At 47.3% G+C, this 17,676-nt stretch overlaps 1 protein-coding gene across 2 annotated transcripts in view; it reads right to left on the minus strand.

The window, feature by feature from the left end:
• Nucleotides 1–2,793: 2,793 nt before the first annotated feature.
• Nucleotides 2,794–17,676, minus strand: part of NTRK3 (neurotrophic receptor tyrosine kinase 3) — a 210,273-nt gene continuing 195,390 nt past the window's right edge. For both annotated transcript variants that reach the window (XM_009090015.4, XM_009090016.4), the window contains 2 exons: nt 15,294–15,452; nt 2,794–12,420 (listed from right to left, as the gene is read on the minus strand). In XM_009090015.4, the coding sequence (XP_009088263.1) occupies nt 12,235–12,420; nt 15,294–15,452 (345 nt within the window). In that variant the 3' untranslated portion in view covers nt 2,794–12,234. The remainder of the gene's footprint in view (nt 12,421–15,293; nt 15,453–17,676) is intronic.

Consider the following 17,676-nt stretch of genomic DNA (forward strand, 5'->3'; position numbering starts at 1 on the left):
CCAATTCACTTGCAAAATGGCAAATAAGGCTCAAAAGTTGCAAAAGAAGCCCCAGACTAAGCAAGTGTGGATTAGTGCATAGTGTAAAAAAAAGCTGCTAAAAAAATAGAAATCAATTCAAATAGATCACCAGAGGGATTGTTCTCTGCTGGTGCAGTCTTTCCATGACATTAGCAGAGATTAAAATAAGCTGGTTTAAATAATAGTAACAACACAAATGCCAGCAAAATGCCTTTCCTTTGAGCTGTAGCCCCATCCTCCTCTCAGTACCAGAGAGGTACTCTGGTACCTGACAGAGTGAGCTGTGGAGCTGCACCTTCTGGGGACCAAGCCTGCCTGCACTGCTGAAGGGCAGTTCAGCTGGGAGGAGGAGCAGTTGCCTAGAAATTAAGTCTCCCCTTGCAGATTTCTGGAAGGTGCGTGGGGTTTTTTTTTTTGAGGCCAGCACAGGAAATCAGAGTGATTTTTCTGCCTAGGCCATCATGCTGCCACACAAACCACTGACAGACAGCACTGCTTCAGCACACAAACCTTGGAGAAATTACCAGGGGCAAGTGCCCAATGCAGCCCCTAAAAACATTCCCAAGCACAGCCTGAAGACCCCAAGACAGACTTCATCCAAGAAGGTTGTGTATCCTCAATCTTTACCTGCAGAAAACTTGCCTCCTTGCCTGACCCAGAAGATTCAGAGGGAGTTGCAACACTCCTGGAAACCTAAATAAATGTTGATTGCTTTCCTGCCCAAAAATACTTCATTTCTCTTGAAATAACTTATGTAAAACAGCACTTCATTAAGACATGCTGGGGGAGGGGGAGGTAATTTAGTATAGTTATTTATTTATTTTTGTTCTGCTTTAAGCCTATCTATGGAAAGCTCTCATGCAAAAAATTGCCTTACAGTTTAGCTGAAAATTTAATGGACACTTCTGGGAAAAAATAATAGAAAACTTTAAAAAAAAGCCAATTCTCCTTCTCACAAGGAATTAGCTGGTTGTGGGGGTTGAACGGGAGGATTGAGGGGAACTAAAACAATTTAGACTGTAAGTACTGAAACCAGAGCTGTCAGAGAGCAAAATGAATGCAGTTAAAGTTATGGTGTTTTTTGGGCTTGACGCAGAAATTGGGGGCCTGGAGGAAGCCCAGCAGAACTGAAGATTTGGAGAAACCTTCAGGACCCATTTGGATGAGCACACATCATTCTGTGGGGACCCTTTCCTCACATCCATAGTTCTTCCCCAACCAGGGCTCTCTTCTGCTTCACCACAGGTCCTGTCTGACTTTCACCACCCTCTTGATCACTGACCCTTCGCTGGAAGTCAATTCCTTGTCCATTTCTTTGCTCTTCCCGAGTCCCAGTAGGCTTCTTTGATCCCTCATCTTAGCATTATTTGTTCTTCAAGCCCCTTATTAAATTATCTTTGCCATCCCCTGCAAGCTCATCCTTCCTGCCTCCCAGACAGCCCTAAGCACCACAAGTCTGGCCTTAATCCCTCATTTTCAGTACTGCTACTTACAAGTTTTGAAGTCTTGTTTCTCAGACACTTCCCAGTCCTCTCTGTCTCTGAGTGTCCATCCACATGTCCCATTGTAGTAATTTCCAGTCACAGCTGGGGAGTGTGTGGGAGGTGGGATACAGAGGAAAGTGCTTCTAGAAAGCAGCATATGTTGAGTGGGGGGAGTAGCCCAACTTTCTGGCCTACTTTTCTGGCTCTTCTTCTTCACACTAAATTTTTCAGGCATGTTAATGAGCCTTCCTGCTCCTGCACAACAGCTTCTCACCAGGATGAATAGGTCCAGGAGACATTCAACCCTAATTTGAGGGAATAGCTTCCTTAGTGTGATCCAGGAATACCTGTGGGATGAAATCCCAAATATGCAGGCTGAACAAGACGAATGCTGAGAGACTTTCTTTTTTATCCTCTGTGAGATAAGACTGCTTCTCTATTTGGGGCCTGGCCTGTTGGTGTCCTCATGGCTCTTCATCTTTGTCTGACTCTTCAAGGCCAGAATGGACAGGGCTTTGTGCAACCTGGTCATGTGGAAAATGTTCCTGCCCATGGTTGGGGTGTTGAAACTAAGTGATTTTTAAGGTCTCTTTCAACCCAAACCATTCCATGATTCTATGATTCTGACAATCCTCTACTATGGCTTCTTTTTTTTTTTTTTTTTTTTTTTTTTTTTTTTTTTTTTTTTTTGGTGAACATAACTTCCAGTGGCCACAGTGTCATTTATATGTCCCTTACTTGCAATTTTCCAAGAGATTTGTCTGTTTACCCTTTACCAACAGTAAATGCAATTGATGGCTGAAATCTGAATCACATGGTGCTTCCAATAAAATAAGGATTCTGTTTCTAAAGGGCTACCAGGGTAATACCTCTCCATTTGTCAAACTGTCTCAAAGGATGAGAAGATAAGAGCCTTTCACAGTCCAAACTAGAGATGGAGACTTTGTAGGTGGAACACCAGTGCAGCAAAAAGTGGGGCAGAGAATTTAACTCTGAAGGAAAAAGTGGTTCTCTCTTGCATCAGAATGATTGGTCTGTGTTTTAAACCATCCCTCCTCCATCACTTGAAAACAAGATACCGGATAATGATTTCACACCGGAAAAAAACATGGGAGAAATGAAGGACGGGTGAGACAGCAGTTCCCTGGGCAGTGTGGGCATGATCCCTCCAGAGGTGAGGTTCCTCCATGGGAGGCGGGGTTCCTCCTCCGGCGGCGGCCGCAGCTCCGGGCCGGGCGCAGCGCGGGCGGTGCCGCTGTCCGCGGTGCTGATCCGCAGGGACGCGGCTCACGACGTCTGTCCTTCTGCTGAAATCTCCACCTTACCAAGAAACTGGGGACTGAACTGTTTTAGGCTCTTTGTGAACACTTCTTGAAGCAATTAGGATTTGTAATTAAAAAAAAAAAAAAATCCAAGAAAGGGCACACCAGGCACTTGCTACTGAGAGGTGCTGGGTTATAAAACTGTTGTATCATCCAGCAGGATCCAGTCCCTCACATCCTCTCCCAAATCTGCCTCTTAATTTCAGTTTCCAGGAAGGCCATAAGACAGGATTTGTTCTGCATTATCAGGAGAAGAAGGAAATTAAAAGTGAGAGGGGGTTTGAGCTGCTCTTGTCCTGGTGGCCAATGTTCTTGGTTACCAGGGTGAGTATTCTGTGTCTTTTCTCATGTACAGCAGTAGATTTTCTTATAATGTAAACCAACCACTGTCCTTTCTGACATCATGTTTGTTGGTTTGGGTTTTTTTCCTCTTGTAGCATTTCTCTTTCTCCCGCCGTTCTGTTCCTAACATCTGTTCAGTGCCTCTCAGTACCTGCAGCCTTTACTGAGTTCAAAGTTGTGGGTCATCAACGCCTTCTACATTTAGCCTGGAGTTGCACAAGAAGGTTCAGTTTCACAGGAACAACAATTCAGTCTCTTGCTGATTTCTATTGTTTCAATCTAGCTACATAAGAATGAGGCTGGACTGGAGCAGGTCACAGCCGGAATCAATCCCAACCATCTCTCCAGCAATCAGAACAACCTGCTGGGAGCTGAGTAACTGCTGAATTCTTGGTGAGAGAAATTATAGGCATAAAAACAAAATCAAATATACTCGTGTGCTCATTCAACATTTCAAGGCATATTTATAGGTACTGCTGTATGGCATCTTAAATATCAGAGTTTAAAGAGAAACTGGATCACTGCTGTTGGGGAAAATAATTTTTCTGTTCTGTCATTTTCACTATCTCTGCCCCTGATGAAAAAGGAGAGAAAGACACTGAATTACACACCCATTCAGCCCCTGTCATCACTTCTTTGGGCTGTTTGGATAGCCCTGGCAAGGATCTGTGAAGATAAGGAGATCTGAAGGTCATCTGATGGTCATTCCTCAGAACTGGAATAGAAACAAGAGAGCTGGGCAGGAATCTGAAGCTCAAGAAAAGCTGGGGATCTCTTCTTGTATGAAACTGTCCATGGCTCAGTAGGTGAACAGAAGACTTTGCAGTCTGGGTCCTAGCTGAGTCCCTTCCTTAGACTGCTCCACTGTATTCTTCTCCTCCTGTGCCCAAGTCTTGCTGTCACTGGGAGGAAAAGCTGAAATTTTACCACCGATGAAAATCTCTACACAGGGGAGATATTTCCACCTTATTTCTTCACTTTTCAACAAGAGAGAATGCTTGAGAATTTCTTAGATTTTAGGAGGGAGAATATCCTTCAAAAAAATTCCCAGGATCACTGAAAAATGGATCCACGTTCATTATAGAGAGCTGAGGCAGAGAGCTACAGCCTCCAAGGCCTGTACTTGTAATGGTCTGTGAGAAACAGCACTGAGCAGCTAAGAGTATTTGTCTTGGGAACTGTAGTCAGCGAACCTTGGGTGGGAACCAAGCTAAATCAGCAAACTTGCTGCTGGTCCAGGATCAGAATGAGCTAAAACTCCTCTATGACATGCCTGAGACTCAATTACTGTGTAATCTCTGTGGCATAGACATCTAGGAACCTCTGTGGATAGCAGATGGCGGCTGAATGGTGAGAGCAGATGACAGATTCTGGGCAGTGCTAAAGCAGAAGACCTCAAACCCTGATTACAAAAGTCAGTTCTTGAGGTTAAATCAAGCCAGGCACCTGAGCAGGAGGGATTCATACAGCACTGCACAAAGCCAACACACCACCAGACATGGGAGGGCTCTTGTCAAAAGCTCCACCTCCCCTCCTCTCCCCAACACACATTCACACATGCTGCCACATACAGGAAAAAATATCAAGGTTATGTGTTTCCTGAAATATGGTTGGCTGAATAAATACACTTACTGAGAACTCTTTGTAAAACAATAGCAGAATGAGTAACAGTGCATGGCTGCCATGGGAAATAAAAAGGAAAGTAACCCAACTGCAATTCAGCTAGAATCATTCCAAACCCCAAAGGTTGGCCTCTTTTTTTTTTTTCTTTAATGTGTCTGACATTTTATGGCATCAATAATGCAAACAAAGAGGAAATCATATTTGCAGAACACTAATGCACGGATGTCTAAAGCGAAATACAATACTGATTACTTTTTAAATGAAGCCACCAGGTTTTGATGTGCTGTGGTGGTTAAATTGGTCCATCAAATTCCTTCCAAAGCAAATTCCAGTCCAAAGCAAGAGCTCGACCTTTTCTATAACCTTGGGTAGCCTTTTCAGCTGTATTCTGATTGGAGGTAATAAATGTTAGTTCGAAGGAATCTTCCTGATGGGTCAAATTACAGAAATGTCACAATTCCTCCTGAAGATGAGGAGAAACTGAAGATATGTCACCTCTCCACAGGCTGTCCAAAACCTTTGGCAAATATAATGGTAAGGCTACTGTGAAGAGCTGTAGGTGAGAGGAGAGATGGGCTCTGAAAGAGATTTCTAGAAGTACTATTGGGATTTTGCCCTTAGGGCCAGTGGTTGATCTCTTCAGCCCCTGACAGCTTTTTTCTTGCCTAGAAACTCCTGCAGACGACTGCAGAGCAACATCTGAGTAGGAAAATAAGTGTATCAATAAGCAGGTATGGCAAAAACACACAAAGAAACCTTCCCTTCCTTTTCTATATTTTTTTACATGCTAGTGCTTTTTTTTCCCAAAAAATTTCAGAGATGCATCTTAAGAACCACAGACAGGATTGTCTACCAGCACAAAAGTGAAGAAGCTGTTGTGATCCTGCCTGGGAAATCCCACTGCTCAATCTCCTCCTGCAGCAAAAAGTAGAAGTACTTGGGGTCAGGCCTATCAACTTATCAGCAGGAGCATTCATTTCTGGAGCCAAAGGGCTCCTTTTGCAATGTCCTCTGACTTTCACAGAGTAACTGTGTGAATTCCTTTAATTCATGCAGTTTTGGTTTGGTAGGCAGCGCTCACTGTGTGCCTGTGTGCTGGTGAGTAGGACTGGATTCCACCTTCTCACATCAGCTGGGAGTTTGTCTGCCATTTAGATCACATCCGATCAGAGCTTTGTGTTTGGGGATTGTATGTCTTGGAATTAATCAGTGCACGCAGCTAATTGCCTCTAGTTAACTAGTGCCTTTTAATTAGGACTGTACTGCTGGCTGGATACATGAAGGGAGCTGTTTGTCACTGGCAAAAATTTCAGCCTTGTGATGCAAACCTCTTTGGGGAATTAGAAGGAAAAAAATACAGGCTGGAGCTATTGTCACTTTAGCGCAGCAGAAAATCAGTTTCAGCAGAACTGGCCTGGATGAGGTTGGAGTCACTCTTTGCTGGGATCAGAAATGATAGCAGCTGCTCCCCAACCCTTCCTCCTGTGCAGAAGGGTGGGACACTGTGGGCTTCAGCTGGGATTTACAGGAGATACCCCACATGCATTACAATGAGCGTTGCTGTAAAATTCACTGCACAGAGGTTAATCTAGATGTCAACACTGCCTGACAGCAGTGAAATTACTCCGGGGCAGTGCTCCTTCTGAAGTCTTAATATAACAGTCAATTCCATCCTGCCTGCAGGAAATGAAAGTTTTCTGCTTTGTGTGCGGAATCATCCGGCGCCAATTTTCTCACTGTTTGAAGTCCAAACTGTTTGTGGTCTTGGGATTCACCTCACATTAAGACTTTCACTTCATTTAAAAACTCTGCTAGTCAAGTCCTGAGAACTGCAAGGACAGGAGCTGCACAGGGAGAAAAAGAAGAGGGCATGGAGGGAGAAATCTAATCTCACCTACCACATTGAAATCAAACTGCTTCACCAGTCCTCTGAGCTCAGTAAAGGGAGGGAATGCAGAAACTCAGTTCTCTGGGTATCAAGCAGCAAAGACTGGAGAGGCTGGAAGCCAGCAGAGAGCAAGAGAAAACATGCAAGAAGACATTTGGACCGCCCAGAGCTATGATTCTCTTTAGAGGTATTTCAGCCCTTCCCTGCTGGGACCTTGTCCTAAGCTGCCAGTAGTTCAGCAGTTAAATTCCCCTTCAGAACAACTGCTCCGGTTTTCAGCAGTGGGATCAGTCACTTGTGCTGGGAGGGAGAGCAGCTCCTGTGGAGGACTCCTGACAGTGTGGGGAAGCGATGGTTAGATTTGTGATGCCTCTTCCCCTTGCAGAGATGCTAAAATTGTGTGACTAGCATAAGGGAGGAGGAGACAATGGTCATTCCTTTAGTTTGAAAAGATCTCTCAGATTGGGTCTGTGAGAAACCCAAGCCACCAACATGAAACGGACCTACCAGCTTACTTAACTGTTGGGGAAAGCTGGAATATTTTGTTCTTCCTTCTCTTCAGTATCTTGTCTCTTTCCTCAGTTCAGTTTTACAAAATTGCAAGCAGTGGGACTCCAATCACTTCTCTGAGGGAGCGGTTTCATGGCTCAGTGTTGCATTGGAAAGGAAAAAGAGGCACAGGAGAGATGGAATGCTCCTCCATTCCTGCCAGAGCAGCGTCTGACATCTCAGCCTGATACTTCTGTCTGTGCCCCTGTGACAGCATAACTTTTGAGACCTTCTTTTAGTTGCATTTTCTTACAGAAAAAAAAAAAATCACAGAAAAGCACAAAGCCTAGTGATTTGGTTTCCCACCTGCATAAATGGTCCCTTGGTTTCTGCCTCCTTTTTAAACCAGTATTTGCCCAGTTTCATAGCTAACTTTTCCTGGAGCTGCAGCATGTTGCTATTTTCTTTTGTTTTTGCTCATATCCATTGTGCTACTTAAAATTCTACACCACACTCCCCAAATCTGTCTTGATTTCCCAACCCAAGATACTCAGTTGCCATCTAAAACCAGCTTTTCCCTTTCCTTGGCTCTTTTATTCCTCCACACATTTTCTCACCTTGTTCCACCCACTCCTTGGGACAAACAAACGGCTCAGAGCTAACGGTGTCTCTCAAGCAAGCACCCTCTTTAAAGGCATTCCACAGTTTTCACATTTGTCTGGGCAGCACAGTTCCCAGAGTCACCCATCTGCAATCCAGCACCCTGCAGACCCAAGGATGGGCAGTTCAGACTTTTTCACCCCCCAAAATCCATGCACTGAGGGACATCTAAAAAGGCCAGCTGGGCAAGTTGTGCAGGAGACAGGATGGACATTCAGTCTGGCAGATCTCTGCTTCTCTTCCCTTTGCTACATTTCAGCTTCTGTCTTGCAACCCGACAGACTGGGGTGGGAAGAAAAAGAACAGCAGGAGAAAACAAACCAGGTCACTGATGAGACCCTGAGGCTGGAGCCACATTCACTGCCTGCAGTTTGCAGCCCTGGCACAAAATTTCCACCTGTACCATGCACCAAAATAGCACCTTCACTTCCAAGAAAGCATCACTTCAGTGACACCCTTGGGTGACTGAGTTGGTGCAAACAAATTTAATTTTTAGGGAGCAGCATGCAGCTGGGACAGGGAAGACCCTGTGGCCCCTTCTCAGCTGTGCTCACACTGGTGTTCCTTCCAGCTCCCTTTCACAAGTCCCTTGAGAAAACTGCAGATGAAAGAGGCTGGGTGGTGGGAAGGTCTGCCTGGATGTGCTGGGAATTTGGCCAGGCTTGCCCCAGAGCTGGGTGAGACATGTTCTCAGGCAGCAGGGATAGCTCTCTGCTCTGAGTAGAGACAGGGCATAGGGAAGTGTCTCTCTGACATATAAAGAAGCACAAACTCATTTCTCTTTGACTCCAAACACTCAGATGTTGATACTTTGTGAGAGTTTCCCCCAAAATCTGATTTTCTTCTCCTCACACACAGCCCCAACACAGAGCCCTTCTTCCTACAGGGAAGACCCCCAGTCCATGCTGATGGGAAGCTCTCTTCTGCTCCAGGAAAGGTGCTTCTGGAAACGAGGTCTCAGGGTGCTCACCAGGAATGCAGCACAGCTGCTTTCCCTCTTCCCCTCCAAAACTGGCATGCCAAAAAGGGATGCAGCAGTTTCTGTCATGTGTTTGAACAAAAAGCAATCTTCTCCTTGCTCCCAACAAACCTCCATCCGACAGTGACAGGCCAAGGGGGCCAGAGCAGCAACAGAGCAGATGTCACAGCACTGAAGTGCAGCTTATCCAGCTCTTCTGAGCAACAGTTCACAATTAACTCTGACAAAAGGACCTTTCTCCAAGGCAGTCCCTGCCCGTGGTGGGGGCTAAGAGAAAAGCAGCCAGAGCCTGAGCATCTCACCACCTTCTTCAGTCATATGCCATCTTCTGGGGACACATAAACTCTCCTCACAGGCCACCTAACCTTAAACATGCAGCATCAAGGCTCGGTGTCACACTCAGCTCCTGAGCTCACCTTGTCATTGTGACAGTACAAAGAGGCGGTGAAGGGGGCAGGGTGGTGGTGCTGGGGAGGAGGGGAAGGAGGAAAGAAGTGAGGAGGGGAGGATGTAGCTGCTGTGCAGCTGTGATGAGGGAATCTCATCAGATGGGAACCAGTGTCTGTAGGTGACTTTGTAGTGTAAAAGCCAAAAAAGAAATGACAGCATGGGAGTGAGAGAGAGGGTGGACAAAACTGTGGCCTTGTACAACTGGCACAGTGCCTGGGAGGTGCAAGAAAGAAACCCCTTGGAGTAAGAGACAGGCTGCCCCAGGAAAGGGTTTTCTCCTGGAGATGCTGGACAATTAACAGCCATGCTTGTTCTCTCCCTGTGCTGAATCTCCAATTCTTTCAGCCAAGCAGCCTGCACAAAAAGGGAGCCAAGCTGAGGCCAGCAACCTTTCAATCAGTCTTTTCCCCTTTCAAAGTTAGACCTAAATAGGCAGGATATCCTCTTCCAAAAGAGCAAGGTCCTGCTATGGAGAGGGAGCATGTTCCTCTGTGTGGACTCCAGGTGCTGGCCCACAGCCTTGTCCATGACCATGCCATTCCTGGGGATGCTGTGAGCATCTGGTGCCTGTTCAGTGGCAGTCTGTCCAGGCCCCAATGACATGAGTCTGTCCCACTAGCCCAGATCTCTCAAACAGGCAGAGGAAAGTTGTGTCCTCACTCCCACGTGGCTACTGCCACCCACCATCTCCCACCCCAGGCTCTCACTGCACATTACACAGACACAGAATAAACCCACAGCTGCTGTTGCCACCACAATCCTCTTTTAGCAGTGTCCCCTGCCCCTGTCTGAAACCATCAGACAGCCCATGCCACTGCCATGAGTGAGAGTTATTGATTGTCAGGAGACATGGGGGATGGGGGGAGGATGCAAGATCTTCCCTTTCAGTGCAAGCCATAACCAGTCACCTACATCCCCTTGCATCCTGGACATGAATATTGCTCTGGCCATGGGGAAGGAGCCAAGATCCCTTCTCTGTCCCCTCTTCTCCCATCTGCATTGCCCTCCTCAAGTGCCACATCCAAGCAGGCTATTTTTGTGTTGGCAGTTGTTGCCTTCTCAAAATTGCCATGACAATGCCTGTGCCGCCTGTTCTCTGCCTCCTGAGAGCAGCTGCCAAGCTGAGGTTCCCCCTCATCCTCCATTATCCATATGAAAAAAGGCTCAGAGAGGTTTTGTATCCTCAGCCCAGTCCGGACAGGCAGGATCCAGCATCTGACTGAGTATTTCTCCAGGTCAGGATTATTTTCTGCTCTGGGTAGATTGGCCATAGTGAGGATGCTGCTGTCTCTCCCTGGCTGTCCCCAGCACCCCCTGTTGCTGCCTGCCAGGCCTTTCTCCTCATTGAGATGCAAGGCTGGCCGCTGCGGCCATCCGCGGAGCCGTCTGCTCCTGAAGGCACCTTCCCCTCCTTCCCCCCTCCTCCCGGGGCTGCCTGTGGAGCTATTCTTCAGCCTCTGCATTTCACAACAGCTCAAAGGCAGATGCATCAATCCTTTCAGGGGATGGGGACGTGAGGAGAATGCCAAGGGAGCTGCAGGCAGGTGTTGGTAGGTTCCCAGCCATCTCACAAGCCTGGTCCCCCTCCCTGTCCCCCGCTGGCTTGTGCCTGAGGCTTGGACTGAGGCATGGGGCAGGAATGGGGAAGGGGAGAGCATGGGGGGAAGAGCACTGGGATATGCTGACCCCACAGAATGCCTAGCAGGGTTGCAGGCATGTTCCCAGCTGTCTGCACCCTGTAGCCTTTCCCCCATGAGGAGAGCAAGGATCCAACCCTGCTCACTAAAAGTTTACACTGGGGTCCGATTTGGCCCTGATGGAGACAGCTGAGGGCAGGGGAACAATCCCATGGCCCCTAACCAACCCCATGGCCACTAACAGCCATAAAGGGTGGAGAGGAGCAGTGCTGTTCCTCCAAAGTGACGCCTGCACTGGTCGCCCTGGGTGAGCAGCACTCCTGTCTCACACACTGGAGCGGGCTGGGGATGATTCAGGACCGGGTCCCCAGGACCCCCCCTCGACTCCCAGGCACAGCTGCTTTGGTCCTGCTGCTCTGCCAGCACTGGCAGAGGGCTGGGGCAGAGGAGGGCTGGGGCAGGAGCCTGCAGCCTGCGGGAGGGCAGCGGCTCCCTGGTGTGTTTTACCCAGTGTGTGTTTTACCCGTAGGTGCCACAATCCTTTGACTGTGTGTTCAAAAGCCTTGAGTCTATACATTTAAGAATCAGCAAATTAGAAAAATTGTCCTGAAATGTAGGAGGGAGGAAAAAGGCAGGAAGGCAAAAAGGGATGAGGAGGGACTAAGAGGAAGGGGTTGGTAAGAGAGAGTTCATCCAGGGGCACTGCCCTGGCTTTGTGCCCATCACCTGCGGGCTGGCAAGGCGGGAGGGAGGCAAGGACGAAAAGGGAGGACTGATTTCACACATTCAGTGCATATCATACAACCAGGGCAAGGCTTTCTTCCTGCAGCTCCTACCCAGGATGGCATCGCTGCCATAGCCAGTCTAGAGCCCTGCCCAGCTGCCCGAACCATGCTCACAGCAGGGTTACATTTCACTGCTTGATTGCTCGGGGAAAAGATACCTTCTCCTTCCTTTCTGTTTTTTGTTTTTTTTTTTTTTTTAATTATATATATATTTTTAAGTACTTTTTGTCCCTTTTTTGTTTCTTTTTTTTTTATATATAGTCTCACAATTTTCTGTAACAGCAGCTTCTTTCTGTATTGGTGTGGAAGTTATATAGAGAGAGATATCTATAAATATATATAAGCCAAACTGCTTTACAGGTTGTTGTTCTGTGGGATTTTTGTTGGTTTGCTTTTTGTTTTGCTTTTTTTTTGTTTTCAGTGTTGTATGTGTAGCAGGCACTTGAGTTTATATGAAGATGTTTGTTTGGGAGCTGAGGGGAAAAGGGTTTGGGAGTGGAAGAGGGAAGGAAGGACGGGAGGAAGGAGCAGGGACTTCCAACAGGTGGCCACTGCTAGCCAAGGATGTCCAGGTAGATTGGTGTGGCCTTGCCCAGAGCATGGAGGATCTTGTAGATCTCCTTGATGTTGAGCCTTTGCTGAGGTTCCCTCTGCCAGCAGCCCAACATGATGTCGTAAACCTCCTTGGGGCAGACTCGGGGCCTCTCCAAAACTCGGCCTTGGGTAATGCACTCAATGACCTGAAAGAAAGAAAGAAAGAAAGAAAAGAAAACACTGAACACCAGATAGGCAGTTTTGGAGGATGTTCTGTATTGATACTTCTTGGCTGATGTGGCACCATTTAGTGAATAGGAGCACTGAGAAGCCAAATCTCAGATCTGCACATCCTCAATGATCACCTGTTTGTTGCTAATGATGATTTTACCATGAAGAGTTTGTCCCCAGCTGTAGTTTTTCAGATCTCAAAAACCTTCCCTGTTTAACACCAACCTACCTCAATGCACTCTCCAAAGAGGAGGTCACAAGCAAATGAAATTAGTTTTAATTTTTGATGTCAGCTTTTCTTGCTAAATGAAGAAGAAAAAAAAGTCTTAAAATCCCCAAAGTACAGCAATATTTTGCACAGCTGAAATGATATTTTTCTTGTCTGAAAACCAAGAGTCCGTTCCACTGCAAAGCCCAGGAGAGGTTTATAAGGAAAAGTTCAGAGCATCTTTTCCTACATATTTCTCCTCTTTCTGACACGGAAAAGGAACTAAAAGAATGAAATTTCATGTCAAATCACATCTGTGAAGGAGAAAAAAAATTTACAGTGCTATCAGTCTGTTCTGGGTCAGCTCGGTGCTGCTAATGAGAAAAATGTGAGGTCCTGGATAACAGTAAAGTCTCTTTGGGGGGATGCCATTGGAAAGGACTCCCCTAAGGGTCTCTTTGTGTATTGTTTACTGGAGGAATGAATGAAAGGGAAAGGGAAATATGAGTTTCCAGAGAGCTGCTATTACTGCCTGGCCTCCTTGGTTGGGGTTGATGAGTCCCAGCATTGCAGCGTGTGAGCAGCCTGCCACGCTCTGCAGATAAACACCAGTCCCAGGCAGTGTGTGGAGGGAAGCCACCCAGCAAGAGGTGTTTGGAGTTTATCATTTATGAATAGTAATGGTCCCACCACGCAGCTCAAGGGATACTTATCACTGTGCTGTTTGCATATAAATACAGAGGGGAGAGATTAGGACCAGCTGAAAGCAAGGAGAGCAAGGCACAGCATGAAGAGAAGCCTGCATTGCCACAGAGCTGCTGGATGCTCACTGTGGGGAGGGGGTGAGTTATGGTTCCTGCCAAGACATCCTGGACATGCACAGGAGCCCTGTGCTGGGCTCATTCTCTTCAGGACAAAGGAAAGGCATAGAGAGAAGTTAATGGACTGGCTGAGTGGTGCCCTGCCTCATTCCTCTGCCCAGAGAGGGTTTTTCCCAGCCTTGGAACAACCTGCTGAAAATGCTGTGAGGATATGGGGCTATGCAGGTGGCACAGGAGGGAGTGGGCATCCCACCCTTGCCAATGCCAACACCCAGCAGGGATGATGCTCAGCCAGCCTTGTGCTTGCTCCTGGTCCTGTCCTGGCAGCCAGGAGCTTGGCACAGGCTCATTGACCTGTCCCTCCATGGGCTCTGCCTCTCCATGGGGCTCTGGCAGTGCATCTGGACGGCCACAGGGACTTGCTCTGATGACACAGCACCCAGGAGCTGGTGGAGGTGTCAGTCCTCTGCAGACACATAAGTTCTCCCTCCACAAACTGTGAAAAATGAGACTGATGGGAATTAATGTGGCTCCCTCCCACAGGAGTATTCCACCAGGATACCGTGGTCAGCAGGCAGAAAGAAGTGGATACAACAACAGGTAAGGGAGGGATGATATTTTATCCCAGGGATGGTAGCAAACCGATTCACCTTCAAGATTAAGGGTGGCTGTTTTCAGCCCTACTGCCCTGCAAAGGAAACCAAGGCAGAATGAATGGGCAGAGCTGAGCTGTCACACTCCAGCGTGCCTGCTGCCCATGCTCAAGCTCCATGTGCTCATTTGTGTGTGTTTGTATTTGCCCTCACAGGGAAATGCAAGAGCAGCTCATTAAGCAGCGTGACAAATAACTTGTGCCGCTGTCGGCTCCGTTGTTTGCGCCTCTAAAATGTTTGCGTGTGCTGCTTTGGGATGTGCAGTCAGGCCCCATTGAGCACACGGATGGGCAAGTATTAGAGCTGTAAAGCAACACCTTGGATTTGCCATCTCTGCAACTCACTTAATTAAGGGATCTGTATCCAGAAAGCAGAAAATGCACATTTTTCATGACAAAAGGTGAAATTTCTGAAATCCATTAGATACACAGTAGGATAAAAATGTTCAAGGTTCCCACACACTGCTATGTCAAAGCATCTTTTTCTTCTTCTATAATACCTCCTGCTATTCCAAGTAAAAACCTTCCAATGAATTTCTGCTGATGTGCCTCAAACCTCAGCAGTGCCACCCTGCTAATCCCAGCCAGCCTTCCCTCAACATTTTTACAGGGAAGCCCTGTCCTGGTGGGCTGCAACTTTTGCTAGTCAAAGAAATGACAAGGGCAAACAAGCTCCATGGGTTCCACCCTCAGTGAACTGGAGCAAACCATATTATAGATATCCCAGTGGCAAAAACCCCAAGGAAATGTGCCACATGAGATACATCAGGCTTAAAACAATTTCTCACAAACTGGAGCCTGCAGTGAGCTTTAGCTGCAAAAGGAGAAACCAGGGAAATTCAAGGCGTGACTTAGATCCCAGCAGTCGTCTGGGTATTCCCAGTTCTGGCAACACCCCAAGAGTTTATAAGATATGAAAGATATGTCAGGAACTTAACAGTGAGGGGCTGAGGATTAGCCAGCACATGGCTTTGGCAGAGCTCTTTGATTCCTGCAGGCCTCAGTTTTCCCAGCTCTTAAACTGAGATAATGACACTTATCCTATGGCTTCACCATGGGAATGCCAAGGAGGGGACGATCCATGTACAAATTTCATTGCAAACAACCTGGAAAGGAGAGACAGCAAAAAATACAGTTTTCATCTGAGGTGTCTCAGCACTGTTGTACCTCTGTGTTTGAGAGCTGGAACCAGGGTTGCTTCCCATATGTGAAAATCTCCCAGAGGATCACCCCGAAGCTCCAGACATCACTCTCTGTGGTGAATTTCCTGTACATGATGCTCTCTGGAGGCATCCAGCGGATAGGCAGCATGGTGTGTCCTCCAACCTGGGTGAGGACAAAGGCACAGGGAAATCTCAGTGGTGACAGTCCTGAGGAAGGGGTCACAAAATTAGATCATCGAGTCAAGCTCCTGGCCCTATGCAGAACACCCCAGTAATCACACAAACATTCCTGAGAGCATTGTCCAAACCTTCCTTGCGCTCCGCCAGGCTTGGAGCTGTGAGCCCTTCCCTGTGGAGCCTCTTCTGGTGCCTGAGCACCCCTTGTCATGTCAGCTGTGACATGATGTGCACAAAATCAGGGCCTCTCTGTGAACTACAGCACCAAGGAGCTGTTCCAAAAAGCTGGGCTGGCTCCTGCCCCCCCACCACTCATGGCTTTACCCACCAATCCCACCTGGTTAACGTGATGCACAGGGAGTGAAATGTATCAAGACAAATTACATCCTCTCCACCCAAAATGGGCTGGTAAGACAATCAAATGCAAAATGCCAAGAACATGCTCCAGCCCCACAGTCTGGTGAACCTGGACACTGAGCAAGAATGGTCAGCAAAGCATTTCAGGGCCTCAGTACTCAGAGGCACCCAGCCGAGATGCAGCATGAGGGCTGTCCCTCTTCAGGAAGGTTCTCTAAAAGCCGTGCACAGGCATCTGTGCATCACCTAATTGCAGGAAAGGTTTTGTGCTCACAAAACTGTGCTACAGGCCTTTTCAGAGACTGCTTTCCATAAGTAAATGACTGCAGGACCACACTGCAAATGTGGTCTGCAGGTAAAGAACAGGCTCTTACAGGCAGGGAGATGCCCATCACTTAATGGTGGAGGGAAAGCCAATCCCTTTGGAGAGTTTGGAAGTGGTTGTATAAAATTGGGGTATGCCAAGCCAGGGAAAGGCAGTTCCTCAGGCAAGAGCCAGCCCTCCTGTAAGGCACATGAATCCAACAGGCACACAGGAGGCTTGCAGGATACATGGAAACAGTTCCAAAGTAGATGGATTTACCTTCAGATTCACTAGAGATCCCTAAACAAGTTTCTCTGAGCAGGGCAAGTTTTTCCCTGCACAAGAAGCTCCATCTGTGGGGAAACAGCTAATTGCTATGACCAACCAGTGCTGGAAGCAGCAGGGCTGCAAATCTCCACACTTTTTTCTGCTGAGGGTAAAGTGTCCGAGGCTTTAGCAGTGATGAGAAAAGTGCTTTTGTGGAGCTGCTTGGAAGGTGCTTGCCTCATTAGGGACACCAAAAAAGCAATGCTAGTAACTTTGTAGCACTGCAGCTGAATCAAACAGGCAGAAATCTTCCTGGTCCTGCAAAGGATGGGGGGAGACAGTGTCTGCTGTCGAGGATTCCAGCCAATGTGTGCCAATTCCAAGTAATGAGATTGTTGTGCTCGCTCCCATGAAAACTTTTCTTCCACAAACAAAAGCTCTCCTCTGAGCTGCCAGTTTTCCCACAGGTTTCTTTGACTGATTAGAGCAGAGCTAGTGTGGGGAAGGGTCAGTACAGGGACATTGCAGCCCTTGGAAGCAAGAGGGAGGTGTGTTGGAATAGGGTGTGAAAGGGGTAGGATGCTCTGCTGGCTTTCTGCAGGGAGCGGTTCAGATTTCTCTGGGGTTTGGCAGAATTTAGACTCAGGCTTGCACAGTTGTACTCAGTTGTACCCTTTCCCTTACTCTGAAACAGACCCTCCCTCAAAAAAAGAGGAATTTTAGAAGTCTCAGGACGATCTTTCCCCCTTAAATGCAGATGCTTGAGGATAAAAACCTCATTGCAGCTCTGCACCTCCTGTTTTGAGGTGGCTTGGCTGGCGTGTTCTCAGCTTGCTGCTCTGAAATCCCAAGAATGTTCTGCTGTAATGGAAATATGCTTTTCTTTGTTTCTTCCTTCAAAAACCTGGCTGCAAATTTAGTTCTTCCCTACATTGTCAGCTTTTCCAGGTTGCTTCCCTTTCTTGCAGAGGGCTCTGAGGAAATTTTATAAGCAGAACAGAACATATATCAAACCTGATTGTTGCAAAAACAGTTTTGTGCTAATGCCTATTTTATTCTCCTTTAAGCAGCACTAACTCTTCAGTTTTCCAGCAATCTCAAAATGATTACTTGCTGAAAAGCTCTCTACGTTTGCAATATCCTGAACCTTGCAGGATCATTTGTGATTACAGGCAGTACAATGTACTGAGCACAGTTAACTCCCTTTTGAAGAGGTCTCAGAGCAGCTCAGAATGTGTGAACCAGGCCCTCAGCTTACACAGACAGGATCACAGCAGCACTG

This window comes from Serinus canaria, chromosome 10 (assembly GCF_022539315.1).
Source record: "Serinus canaria isolate serCan28SL12 chromosome 10, serCan2020, whole genome shotgun sequence".
Taxonomy (NCBI): domain Eukaryota; kingdom Metazoa; phylum Chordata; class Aves; order Passeriformes; family Fringillidae; genus Serinus; species Serinus canaria.